This window comes from Buteo buteo, chromosome 18, assembly GCF_964188355.1.
Source record: "Buteo buteo chromosome 18, bButBut1.hap1.1, whole genome shotgun sequence".
In the NCBI taxonomy this organism is placed as follows: Eukaryota; Metazoa; Chordata; class Aves; order Accipitriformes; family Accipitridae; genus Buteo; species Buteo buteo.
In genome coordinates, this window is record NC_134188.1 from 14,549,703 (window position 1) to 14,562,671 (window position 12,969).

The 12,969-nt window shown below is 39.5% G+C and overlaps 1 protein-coding gene across 1 annotated transcript; it reads left to right on the forward strand.

Annotated features, from left to right (window-relative positions):
• Positions 1 to 3,301: 3,301 nt before the first annotated feature.
• Positions 3,302 to 10,883, forward strand: LOC142041526 (matrix metalloproteinase-27-like). The gene is made up of 10 exons (XM_075050430.1): positions 3,302 to 3,406; positions 3,762 to 4,000; positions 4,607 to 4,755; positions 4,853 to 4,981; positions 7,010 to 7,171; positions 7,344 to 7,467; positions 7,761 to 7,891; positions 8,120 to 8,279; positions 10,367 to 10,470; positions 10,679 to 10,883. Exons 1-10 carry the CDS (start codon positions 3,302 to 3,304, stop codon positions 10,777 to 10,779), a joined length of 1,404 nt encoding a protein of 467 aa, XP_074906531.1. The 3' UTR covers positions 10,780 to 10,883.
• The last annotated feature ends 2,086 nt before the right edge of the window (positions 10,884 to 12,969 follow it).

Here is a 12,969-nt window from a genome sequence, read left to right on the forward strand (position 1 = left end):
GTTTACAGTCCTATTTGCTAATTACTGTACTATGGTAGAGTACCATACCAATCCCTAGTGTCTGGTTACTTACTGTTTTTTTGTGTCGTCATAGCCCTTATCGTTATTAACTGAGACAGATTTGCCCAGGAAGGGATCCAATTCCCTAAATACATGTTTAGTGCATTTGAGGCGCTGTAGGGTATCCAAGTCACCCACACAGGCATGAAACAGGACTGCTGGGAGACCAGCACTTCTCAAAGACCCACAGAGACTACACTGTCTCTAGGAATCTATGTTTGGGTGGTTGAATCATGCCTTCACAGGCTGCAGTCTTTGCTAAAGGTTTGCCAAGGGTTAAATACATTATTTGAACCACTTGCCATTGTCCCATGTTTTTCACTCAAGCTGAGTAATGATTCACCTTTGTTGACTCTATCGTAAGATTGAGCCTGCAAAGTAGTGGCTCAACTCACCTGACTGAACAGTTATCTAGTGCCATTAAGGTACCTGAAGGTTTCCAGCTGGCCTCCAACTACCAGTCTAGAAGCCACATGTCCCCTCTAGGTCCTGAGTGACAGCCACCAGACCTGTGTCAATGTCTCAGGTTCACTAGACTGTATCAAAAGCACCGCAAATCACTGTTTAGGCAGCTTAATTGCAGCCTAAGTGTTTTCATGTGATCTCAGGCTTAGGCTCTCATCATAGTCAATGGTGTTGGTCAAAACATTTGGTGAGCTCCTCAGAGCTGCAGAAACCATCCTAAGTTTACGTCTTACATGCGGTCAGATGAAATGCTCTCTAGATGCCATTTGACCATAGTTGATATAATGCAAGCTTAGACACTTAACTCATGTGCAGACACCCATGTTGTGAACACTTAGGGAAGATGAATCCCTGCTGGTATTGTGTTAAGATCACCATGATGCAGCAGTATTGATGATTCCTGTGATGCTCTGTGTAGCATCAGTTTGTTCTACCAATGTGATGAGGATAGGCAGCTACCTTTCTGGGTTAAAACATCGGTCACATTATTGCAGTGTGGATAAAACCAATTCTAGGATAAGAAAAGAAGTCATGATCGACAGCTGCCAACTCTAACCAATGTCAAAGATAAGCATTAGGAAACCACAACCATCAGCTGCTTATACAGCTTCTTTTCCCAGATCTCAAGGCCAGCTATAGACATATTTGTGAAACTGCATGCGAAAAAACGTGTTTGGGCTTCTCTCCCATGGGCAGTAGGAACTGGCTGCTGTGTTGTGGAGGTAGTCAAGTTGCAAAACCCTGAAAGTGCTTCAAGTGACATAGACCTCCATCATCTGTCACTCAAATGTCTTCTGAGTAAACTCTAATGTAGCTTGAGCTGTTGGCTGAAACTAGAAATGTAGTCTAAATTAGTTGTTTAAGGTTCTCTATGTTCAATAAAGACAGAGAGCACCTATAGAAGCCAGTTCATCCTACTCTAAGATAGCTCGTTGAATCACTCTCCAGAGATACGTATTTCTCCATTTTCTATAGAAGAATGCTTAACTAATAAATGTATAAAGTTAGGTGCAACTAATCTTAATACAGCTGCTCTCATTGTGTCTATCCTTCTACTGCTACACAGTAGACAGCTGTGGGGATCTTATGGCCAACCACAGCAGGAAAAAAGAAAACCACTTCTCCAGTTCATATCAAATCTGCTCATAGTGCTGCCTTGATTTTTTAGAAAATTAAATTAATATAGGCCAAAACATGTTTTCCAAAAATGTGTTCTAGTGCCATTGGAAAATATGCTTGGTGCAAAAGCCACTGAACAGGGGTTTGTCTTTTGTGACCTATGCCATGTATCTAGTCAGATGATAGCACCATGGGCATTCCTTCTAGCTTTAAAACCTTTGAGACAAACAAATATATCCATTTAAAAATATAAGACAGATTTCAAAAAAAAAGTCTGCACTTCTGGATAAACACACACATGATTTCCAGTATCAGTTCAGTTGAGCCCTCCATCTCAGAAAATTCGTTGTCACAGTTTGTACCTCAGTTACAGAACTGAATGGGATCCAGGCCTTACGGGTCTCTTACCATACCATACAATGATACTAAAAACAAATTAAAGGAAGGATTTGTTGGTTTGGGGTTTTTTTTTATGGTAGCTGAGAAATGCCGTTAACAAAGAAGTTTAACTAACGAGGCTACATTGTGAAATTTGGGCAGAAAATTCATCATTAACATCTCCAGCTGGAGAAAAGTTGGCTGCGAGTGACATCAAAAAAGCCAAAAACACAGAAGCAAGGATTTCCTGAAAAAGCCACAGTCCAACATGATCGTATTTCTTACAAGTGTTTTGTAAAAGTTGAGTACATTCTGTCAGAATTCCTCTGAGATGCCGAACACCTTCAGCTTCCATTGCTGCCAGTGGAAGAGGAAGGTACTTGGCCAGCATAGGGTGAAATCCTGTAATTTGTCACAGCTTGTGTGACTCTTGAAACTTCCTTTATTCTGAATTACTTAAGACAGGAAATAATCATATCCCCTGTGGCTAATGTGGTTAAACTGAAGAAACCTTTTGTGATGAAATGGCAGATAGGTAGGTAGGTAGATAGATAGATAGAAGATAGATAGATAGATTAGAAAAATGCAGACAGAGCTATAAGATTATTCACCTCCTTTAGGCTGGATTTATAGAGTAAAATCTTTTTTGTTTATGTATATTATGTATATCTTGGATTCCACCAGTATAATTTAAAGGAAACACCTTTTCAGAGAGTTGCAGGGAAGAGGTGGGGAATGATTTGGGGTTTTCATCCATTTTCCAAATCACCCAGTCTCACTTTATGGATCAACTTAAAAAGAAAACTTTCTGCTTACAGTAATTTCTCCCAAAGTTTTAATTTTTTTTGGGTGGGATTCATATCTGGTACATGACTCCCATTTTCTAGGCTGAGAATTAGGAGTCCCTCCCTGTACATTTGGTGGCCTCATTTCACACAGCTGGGTACAGACAACTTAAAAGGTTTCATCTGGCATGAAATTGCTCAGGTTTGCTAAAATTCAGTGTAAAATAACTAAAACTGAGTGCCAGTTTTGAAATGGTATCCAAGCAGCTTAGGATTATTCAAATACTAACTGACTTCAGATGTCTGTGAAATCAGATGGGTTTAATTATGTTTTATCATGTCAGTGTTATAGGCTGTGCGGAGGTAAGCAGAGCATGATAAACTCTGAGTCAGTCTACAGCTGAGTCTACAAAACACCCCATAACTGTATGAACTGGATACGCACAGAGTAGAAAGCAGACTACTCTCCTACCAGGACAGAGATGGGAATAAGAATGAAGGATCTTTCACTTTTGCTCTTAATGTGTGCAGCTCTTTCTAACACTCTTCCCATCCACCCAGAGAAAGACAGCAAAGAAGAAGATGTAAAGCTTGTACAGGTAACTACATTGTCCATATCTGAGATCTATTGAGCCTTCTCTTTTTAGATATGATCTGTGTGTTCCAGCTACACAGCAGTTTGCTGTCCGAGACAATGATATTACACAGAACTCTGTTGCCCAAACTTTACTAAAGTAGGATAAACAGTACAAACCGGAAATGTCAAGTAAATAAGAGTCAGGGATAATGTTGTCTGCTTCTGTTTAGCTACATTCCTCAGGAAAACATCTATTGTGCTCCAAAATCACAGGCAGATGGTTTTGCCAGCAAAGTACACAAACAGTATCAGTCCTAAAGTATTTGTTTAAGAAACAGATCAAAATGTGAAATGTGCTTGCTTTTTTTTTTCACTAGGACTATTTAAATAAATTCTATGCTGTTGAGCCAGATCCAAATCAACTTGGATGGAAAATAAATGCTGAATCCACTGCTGAAAAACTTCAGAAAATGCAGCAATTTTTTGGTTTGAAAGTAACTGGAAAACCAGATACTGAGACATTGGAAATTATGAAGAAACCCAGGTGTGGAGTTCCTGATGTGGGTCTCTATGGTGTTACTCTGCCAGGATGGAAGAAAACCAAGCTGACATACAGGTAGTATTTTAATAATTACTTTTTTAGTTTAAATTTTGGTTTTGTGGGTATTCACATTTGTTATATTTAAATAGAAGTTCTATAGCAATTCTTTCCAGTAGGGAATATAAAAATGTTTCTCTTTTCCCAGCTGTTAGCTAAGCATATTCCTGAGAGGAATTTCTGAGACTCAAGCTGGGTATTTTACATTTTCTGAGTCAACCACAATATTTCGCCTGTCATGTATCACTCCTGATAAATATTCTGTGAGCCAAACAGAAATATGAATTATGCCCTGTACAAGCCCTATTATCTTCAAAATTTGCTAAGACCAACAGTTTAGTAGTCACAGAAACCTGAGGAGATGACTTTCCTCATGCTCAAGAGCTGACCTCCTGGCTAAGGGCCATTTTGAGAAAAACTGATACTGTGTACACAATTATTATTATGAAAAAGACATGTTGGACAGTTATCACATTCCTCAAACTCAGTCAGAGATGAATCTTGGGAGCTATTGGATTACAGGTTAAATTGCTTCTTTTACATCTCTGTTCATCACCTTAACAATATTGGAGAAATTCTTTCTGCAAACACTAAGTATTATTACTTGAACCTTCATAACTGTAGAATTGTGAACCACACTCCAGATATGAGCAAAGAGGATGTGGATAAAGCAATCCAGAAGGCATTTAAACTGTGGAGCACTGTCACCCCGCTGATTTTCACTCGTATTCATGAGGGAATAGCAGATATAATGATTGCTTTTGGGACCAAAGGTAATACACCGACTGTATACCAATGGTAAGATTAATGTAAAGATTTTCCAATAGTCATGACATAAACTCAATATTGTTTCAACATCTTATTGTTTAGCTCATGGACGTTGCCCTCGTTATTTTGATGGCCCCCTTGGCATCCTTGCTCATGCCTTTCCACCTGGCAATGGTTTTGGTGGTGATGTGCACTTTGATGACGATGAAGATTGGACCACAGGCTCAGCTGGTAGGTAAAAAAAAGGTTTCTGAAGTGTTATGCATATGGGTAAATTCCTTTTTGATTTTATCTAAGTGAAGGAATGGACTAAGATGAAACACAGCATTAACCATAAGAGCAGTTTGAGCATATTACAGCCATCCTCCAACTGGGATACTTATAATAATGCTGACATAAAATCAGTCTGATCTACTCTAGTTCTTATTTAGCACTGGTAAAGTTACCACCAGGACAACCCTTTTCACATATGAATGCTACAGACATGGGCCACTCTCACCTGGGAGTTGGCAGGGCCCATGCCCACCAGTTTCATAACCCATGGTAAGAGCTTTCTGACGTTTTCCCCTCCTGGTGCACATGCCGGCACCAAGTCTGGCACTACCACACACTGCAGAGGAAGCACACCATGCCTTGCAGCAGCCCTCAGAGCAGATCCCCACCACCTAAAAAACATTACAGCCACCAGTGATAATAAAGAGTCTTCACTAATAATACCAAGATAGGTCCAGCTATAGGCTGTTACAGTTTACTCTGTATTCAAGCTAGGATGGGATTATACATGAAAGTGTTCTCCAAGCAATTTCAGCTGCCTGCCAGCAGCTGGGAGTCTGAACATGCTGCTCAAGCCACCCACGGGCTGAGATGCAGTGTGTAGAGCTGACTACAGATGTGTGCCACGGGACCAGAAGAGAGGGGAATGCCGAGTGCTCAACCACCTGGCCGGGACCCATCTTCTCACCTCAGTCCCCTCCCCTCAACCTCCAGGCTGGCTATACAGCACGTACTGCCTCTGACAGATCTGTCAGTACATGGGCACATTACTCTTTAGTACTTTAGATCCTTTTCTCATCCAGTTTTTGGGATGGAAAACTGCAGAGGATAACTGTAGCAGGAGAATTAAGGTCAAGCTGTAGAAAAGGCAAGGAGCTAACAAACAGGAAGGTGCTATAAGAACACTGCACGAGGAGGAGAGGTGCTGCTTTATTGTGCTGGGAAAAAAAAGGATGAGAGGTGGGCATGTCATACTGATAAGTTGTAATGTTTTCCCCACACTGGGACTGAATGGGTCAACCCATTCCTTGCTGCCATTCCTCAACAGCACAGCTCCAGTGGCCAGGCATTGCAGAACTCATTGCAGAGCTTGGAGGACTTGTGAGAAGGGAGGACCGGAAATATGGGTGGAAAAATTGAGGCTTTGTTTGTTTTTTTGAGAAGTGGATATCTTGGCTTCAGTCAGCCTTTCTTGGGCAATCGATGACCAGTCTTCTGCACTGACACAGACTTGTGATCTTCATTAAGTCTTTTGATATTGCTGGCTCTTGGTCTGCAGGGCAGATGATCATTCTTCCCTAATTCAGAAAAGAGCGTTACTTGGAGGGATGCATGTTGAAGGAAATTCCATTTTCATCTATTTACTGTGTTAATATATTTCACTGGGAATAAGCATGCATAAGCATAATATTTTAAAAAGATATTTTATTTGACAAGGCTATAAAGAAACCATATGCTTTAAAGTCCTAATGATAAAAAGGTAAATCATTCTGCTAACATTCTATTTTTCCTTGTCTATTCCTGATCTCACTTTTCTTTCTAAGTTTTGTAGGAGGGGGAGTGACACACAGAGTGACACTTTGGTACCTCGAGTGAGCATGGAGTGCATTGTCCTGTCCTTGCCCTGGAGAGCTGTTAGTTTGACCTGACTCACTATCTAATCTGTTCTAGCTCAGCCAGGAAACCCTGCCAGGACATTCCTCAGAGCTGCACCCACACTCACCCCCAGACAGCTACTCATGCCGCACACATACTTTCAGTAGCTAACAGGAAGAACAGCAGGAAAGAGGGCCAAAAGCCACTCCCTTCTAGTGGGGGAAGAACACCACTTTATCCTATAAAAAAAAAAGTTTATGTATATGCATACCCTAGTGAATTTCAACATATTGTATGAAAACTAGCACTGAGCAATAGCCCTGTTGTGTTTACATCAGCCATCTGCAGACCAAAATTAGACTGATCTCTTCTGTCCATCCATTTTTTAAGGGTTCAACTTGTTCCTTGTTGCTGCTCATGAGTTTGGCCATGCCCTGGGTCTCTCCCATTCTAATGACCAGAGGGCTTTGATGTTCCCCAATTATGCCTACATCAGCCCCAGCGAATTTCCCCTCTCTCCAGATGATATAAGTGGCATTCAGTCCATTTACGGTGAGTAAAATCCATGGCTTAAAAAATGAAGTAAGCAGGAGAGAAATAATGTCTTTCACAAACTTTAGCCATAAAAATAATTGTATTCTTATAATATCAAAAATACATTTATATGTGAAAACCTTAATGTTTCTACAAATTTGGTGTATTCTTTCTAAAATGTCTCCCTTAGGATCTCCACCAAGTGCTCCAGATAAAAGGCCAGCCATCCCTACCTCACCTGAAACCTGTGGCTCCCAGATGTCTTTTGATGCTATAACTACACTCCGACGAGAAGTAATTTTTCTAAAGGGCAGGTAAATATTGATATGACATTTGTCTCTGTGAGGTTTATTTTTTCTGGATTTCTACAAAGACTGAATACTTTGGTGGTTCACATGATTATGATAATGAGACAAATGGATAGATTTCAGTTCATGGAAATAAAACTTTTAGCAGATACAAGTTATATTACTATTTTTGCAGAGTCTGAAAAGCTCCACTGTCAAGAAAGAGCTTGTAAGTCACCACATTGTTCACATTCTTGTGCATATATAGAAATGTCTGTGGTTTACTATTTACTACAAAAACTGTTTCATATTTAAATCAGGCACTTATGGCGAGTCTATCCTGATAATTCAGAAGTTGAACGTGAATTGATTTCTACCTTCTGGCCAACTCTGCCACCTGGTATTGAAGCTGTGTACGAGAACACGAAAGACCAGATCCTATTTTTCAAAGGTGAAGTATAAGATCTTCTGTAAATTTTTCTTAACTTTAATTTTGTGGGAAGATGGGAGAAAGGAAGGGTAGCTATATGTGCATAAAATTGACTTTTCAAATAAATAAGTAAAAAACTTACACATTTAATCTAGTTTTCCTACAACCTACACTAAGGGAATGCATTTTTTTCTTTTACTGTCTGAAAATCATTGGTGAAACTAGGTATTTTGGGGATTTTTTTAACAGGCAATAAATTCTGGGTTATCAGCGGATATCAGGTGTTGCTTGGTTATCCAAAGAATATCAACGCACTGGGCTTCCCTAAAGGTGTCAAGAAAATTGATGCAGCTGTTTGTGATAAACAGACAGGGAAGACAGTCTTTTTCACAGGTGACAAGTACTGGAGGTAAGAAAAATTGACTAATGTTTTATTATGATTGACTCCAATATAATCTGTATAAAATTAAAATTGTCCATGTGATAAAAGAGAAAGTAGACCTTTAGGTAACTATATGTAACCAGGTGACTATAGTAATCCTACTTTTCTTAGAAACATTTCTTTGACTCCTTCAGGAGGAGAAGAATATAGCTTTGACTTTTGAGAGCTTAAGGGTCCCCTGAAATGGGCATTCAAGATATGGACCCATTTTGATGCATTACACCTTGAAGCTGAAAAAATTCCAGCATGTAGAGAGGTTTTACAAACACCATAGACAAAATTATTTCTAGAAAATAAAGATCTGAAAGCTAACCTACTTCAGTAGAAGGCTGGCTGGGATGGCTTGTGCAGGATTTCTCTGATTTCTGAAAAGTCCTGGGTTATTTTATCTTTTTTAGAGAGATAGAAATGATAATTCATTTTTCTTTCTTTGGCTGGTTAGTATTGGATTTGCACATGCTGCTTCTAAATCCTATTCACAAGCTGTCATGAATGAGTCCTGATACCCAAATACCAGGCAAATGGAAGCAAAAAATCAGCTTTGGGAAGCTGATAGATTCCTCCTGTTTGCAAGGACAAGTGCTGCAAAGGCCTTCTGCAGGCAATCAGGAGCATGCATGGGTCAAATAGACTTTATTGTGGTTAATTGTGGAGTTCCTCAATGAGACAAACAGTGTCAGCCGGATTTTGAGCTGTATGTCATTTCCTTTTTGATAGTTTTGGAAAGAGTATTTACAATATCTTGTATTGCTATTTTACTGCCTTGGTCACAAGACAAAAGCATTCAAGAAAACCACAGGATTTCTTACCTAGTAACTCATTCTCTCAGTCTCATGTCCCTGTGAAAATTATTTATTGTATCCAACGAGAAGTAAAACAAAGACTTGTTTGTTTGCTTGGTTTTTTTTCCTGAGAGGGTTCCTCAAATCTTGAGGAACCTTTTAGGTCCTCCTTTCAGCCCCCAAATTTAGCCCCATCTCATAAAAATTGTCCTGGCTTAGTTAGGAACAACTTGATTGTACTAGAAATGTCAGCTTCCTTTCCTCCATCTAAGTCTGTCAGCTAGTAGAGGATTATGTACAATATCATATAAAAGTCTAAGAGGACTTTAAAATTCATGCAATAAATATGTGCAGTCGCTATAGTGGGAATCAACCTGGCCAGTTTCCACGCATTATCTGTCACACTGCTATCGTTAGAGGAGGTAAATCCCATCTCTGCTGTCAAAAACACAGGTCTTCCTTCAATTTGTTTCACTCCAGATGCTTCTTTGGAGATGTCTGCCTTTATGTCCTGGCTTTGGCTGGGATAGAGTTAATTATCTTTCCAGTAGCTGGTATAGTGTAATGTTTTGGGTTCAGTAAGAGAATAATGTTGATAACACACTGATGTTTTCAGTTGTTGCTAAGTAGTGTTTAGACTAAGTCAAGGATTTTTCAGCTTCTCATGCCCAGCCAGCAAGAAGGCTGGAGGGGCATAAGAAGTTGGGAAAAGACACAGCCAGGACAGCTGACCCAAACTGGCCAATGGAGTATTCCATACCATGTGACGTCATGCCCAGTATATAAACTGGGGGAGTTGGCCTGGGGCAGGGGGGGAATCGCTGCTCGGGAACTAACTGGGCGTTGGTCAGTGAGTGGTGAGCAATTGCATTGTGCATCACTTGTTTTGTATATTCCAATCCTTTTATTACTATTATTGTCATTTTATTATTATTATTATTATTATCATTATTAGTTTCTGCCTTTCTGTTCTATTAAACTGTTTTTATCTCAACCCATGAGTTTTACCTTTTTTTTCCCAATACTGCATTGTGCTTAGTTGCTGACTGGGGTTAAACCACGACACTTTATCAGCAAACAGGTAGCCACGTCATGGTAAACGCAATGGCCGGATCCTACAGACATTTGTGCTCGTAGATAACTTTACTCTCTGTAACCCCAGTGAAATTAGTCAAACTACAGACAGTGGACACCTTTCAGCAGCTGCTTAATTCTTTGCAAAATTGATATCTAAACTCTGTAAAATTGCATGTTTCCCTTCATATGATTTAGGTTTGATGAAAACAGCCAGTCCATGGAGAAGGGTTATCCTAGACAGACAGTTGATGACTTTCCAGGAATTAGCCAGAAGGTTGATGCTGTTTTCCAACAGAAAGGTAAATGAAATGAGCTTTTAGGTAAAATCAGTTTACTTGTAAATAACATAAGTTCTGGAGTTAAGATGAATGTCATTATTGCTGTATCCTGCAAAAGACAGAACTGAAGAGATGCTCTCCTGTGTGTACGAAGATGATGTTCCCCGCTTTGTCAGAATGAAGCTATTTCTTGCATCCATAACATAATGCTTTACTTTTTTATTTCCAGGATTATTCTACTTCTTCCATGGATCGAAACAGTGGGAGTTTGACCCTACTGCTAAAAAAGTTATCCGTGAAATAAAGAGTAACAGCTGGTTTAACTGTTAATATCATTAAACTTTCATACGCACAGAAAATGAGAATAAAAATCATTGTAGATTGCTCAGAGGTCGTTCCTATTTACATTGCTCTACAGAAGAGGCAACAGGACTAGTTTTCATATATGCCTACTATTTTAATAAATCAGCATGCCAGTTCTAGTTGTATCTCCAAAGGCTAGAACAAAACTGCATTTTTTCTCCTGATTAAGTGCAAAATGTCCAACATAATTTAGTAGTAATACTCCAGATGGGTTTTCAAATATTTTGGCAATAAATGGTTTTAAGTTGATGTCAACTATTTTCTGCTTCATCTGTTGAAGGTGTTCTGTATTTCTGAGGTGTGAAAGACTTCAGGTTAATATACTAATATCCTTCCAACATACAATGTTTGTATTTTGCTTCTTTTCTCTCCAAACATCAAGAGCCAGGCTTTTCATTATCAGTTGTTTTTTCTGTCCTTTGTCTTGCATCCTCTCCTGCTCTTCTTTGAGTATTATAGCCTTGTCCCTTTCACATCATATCAGTAATTTGCCACCAAAATCACCCTCCAGCCCCAGCGCCTAAATACATTATCCAACTCTGATCTGTCTTTTTAGCATAACAATAAGCATTTCATCAGTGGCCATTTTTTGTGAATCTATGAATGACATCCTTCATAAATCAGCCCTGTCCTACTCAAGAAATAGATTCAATTACCATGTCATGAATCACAACCTTTCCTCCACTAACACAAAGCATGTGCTTCAAGTACACATATATCTAAGATTTACTACATGCTGCCATGACACATGGAGCAAACTCCTCACAAAATCAGACAAAATCTATAAAGTCACAGCCATATCCTCTCCAAGTATTTCCTTTACATTTAATTCTGGAAACAGGCCCAGAACACACTGCCTGCATGGCTGAATATATCTGTGAATATGGTCTTATTAGTATTGCCTTGTCCTCCTGCTCCCTAGTTCTCACATACCTGGCTGTTTGGCACACCTGTTGCATGTTTGAATAAAAAGCTTCTTTTTGCTGTGTGCTTTTACAGTCCCAGACAGTTACAACAATGCAATGATCCCAATCTGAACCTTACGTACCTGATTTGGTGTAAACAGCAAGAGTACCATTATTTTGCTGCTATTGCTGTAAGAACCCCACTGTCTTGGTTCCCACCAGGAAATCAAAATAGAGGCTCAGATATGCTGTTTCACCAATCTATAAAACTAATCGTGGTGAACAACATCACACTCTAGATCCCTAACAAAATTTAAACTTGAAGTGGGATGGAATGCTAGACATTTGGGTGAGATTCATCTGACTTAACTTTAGCTTTCTGCCTATCTACATATCTACTCTACATGAGTTAGGGAAGATCCCTGTACTGAAAGAAGAGGGAGAAGTTCTCCACAATGTTACTTGTCTCGTCTCATCCAAAGACTGTGCCTTGGCAAACCAGTATCTTCAGCCCCTGGAGAAAACACCTATTTGCTGAGGAGGGCTAGCCAACTATCTCAGAGTAGCTAACTTTCAGACAGCTAAGGTTTGGTGACATTTATAGTGTCTTTGCTGGGTATCTTTCAGTTTTTATGTGATCCAAAATAGAAGGACATCCTATTTTTATCCTCTCTGATGTTCGCTTTCTGGCAAGATACACCAGCAGCTTTTTATATCATGACAAGCCAGTGATAAAATTGTCTGAAGGCACCTGCTTGGACTGACACTGCCTGTGGAGTGACCATGATATCCCACGACAAGAGCAGAACATGCTGGAGGCAGGTGGGATGGAGACAGTTCCTTACCTATTTCTGTATTTCCAGCCTCCTTAAACTCTTCTCCAGCATTCAATTCAATTGATGGCTGTGTAGAAATCATTCAGCCCAATCACAGAAACTGCCAAGTTACACCCAAGTGTTTATACTCAGAGGCAAGATTGCTTTTTCACACACACTGTGCTCAGTGTGTAATACAATTGTAATTTAACTGCAAGAAAAGTTTAATCATTGAGTCACCAAGGAAATTATTCAGTCCTTTGTAATACATGGGCAAGTTCCTCTGTCTTCAGATACATAAACAAATATAGCTACTCTGTGCTCCTTCTTTTCTCAGGTGAAACATTGCTTCACAACTTGTCTTAAAGGAAATTAACCTTCAACAGTGAAATGCTGTGAATGAAGTTTTCTGACTGGCAGTTTTGGCGTTCTGTTAA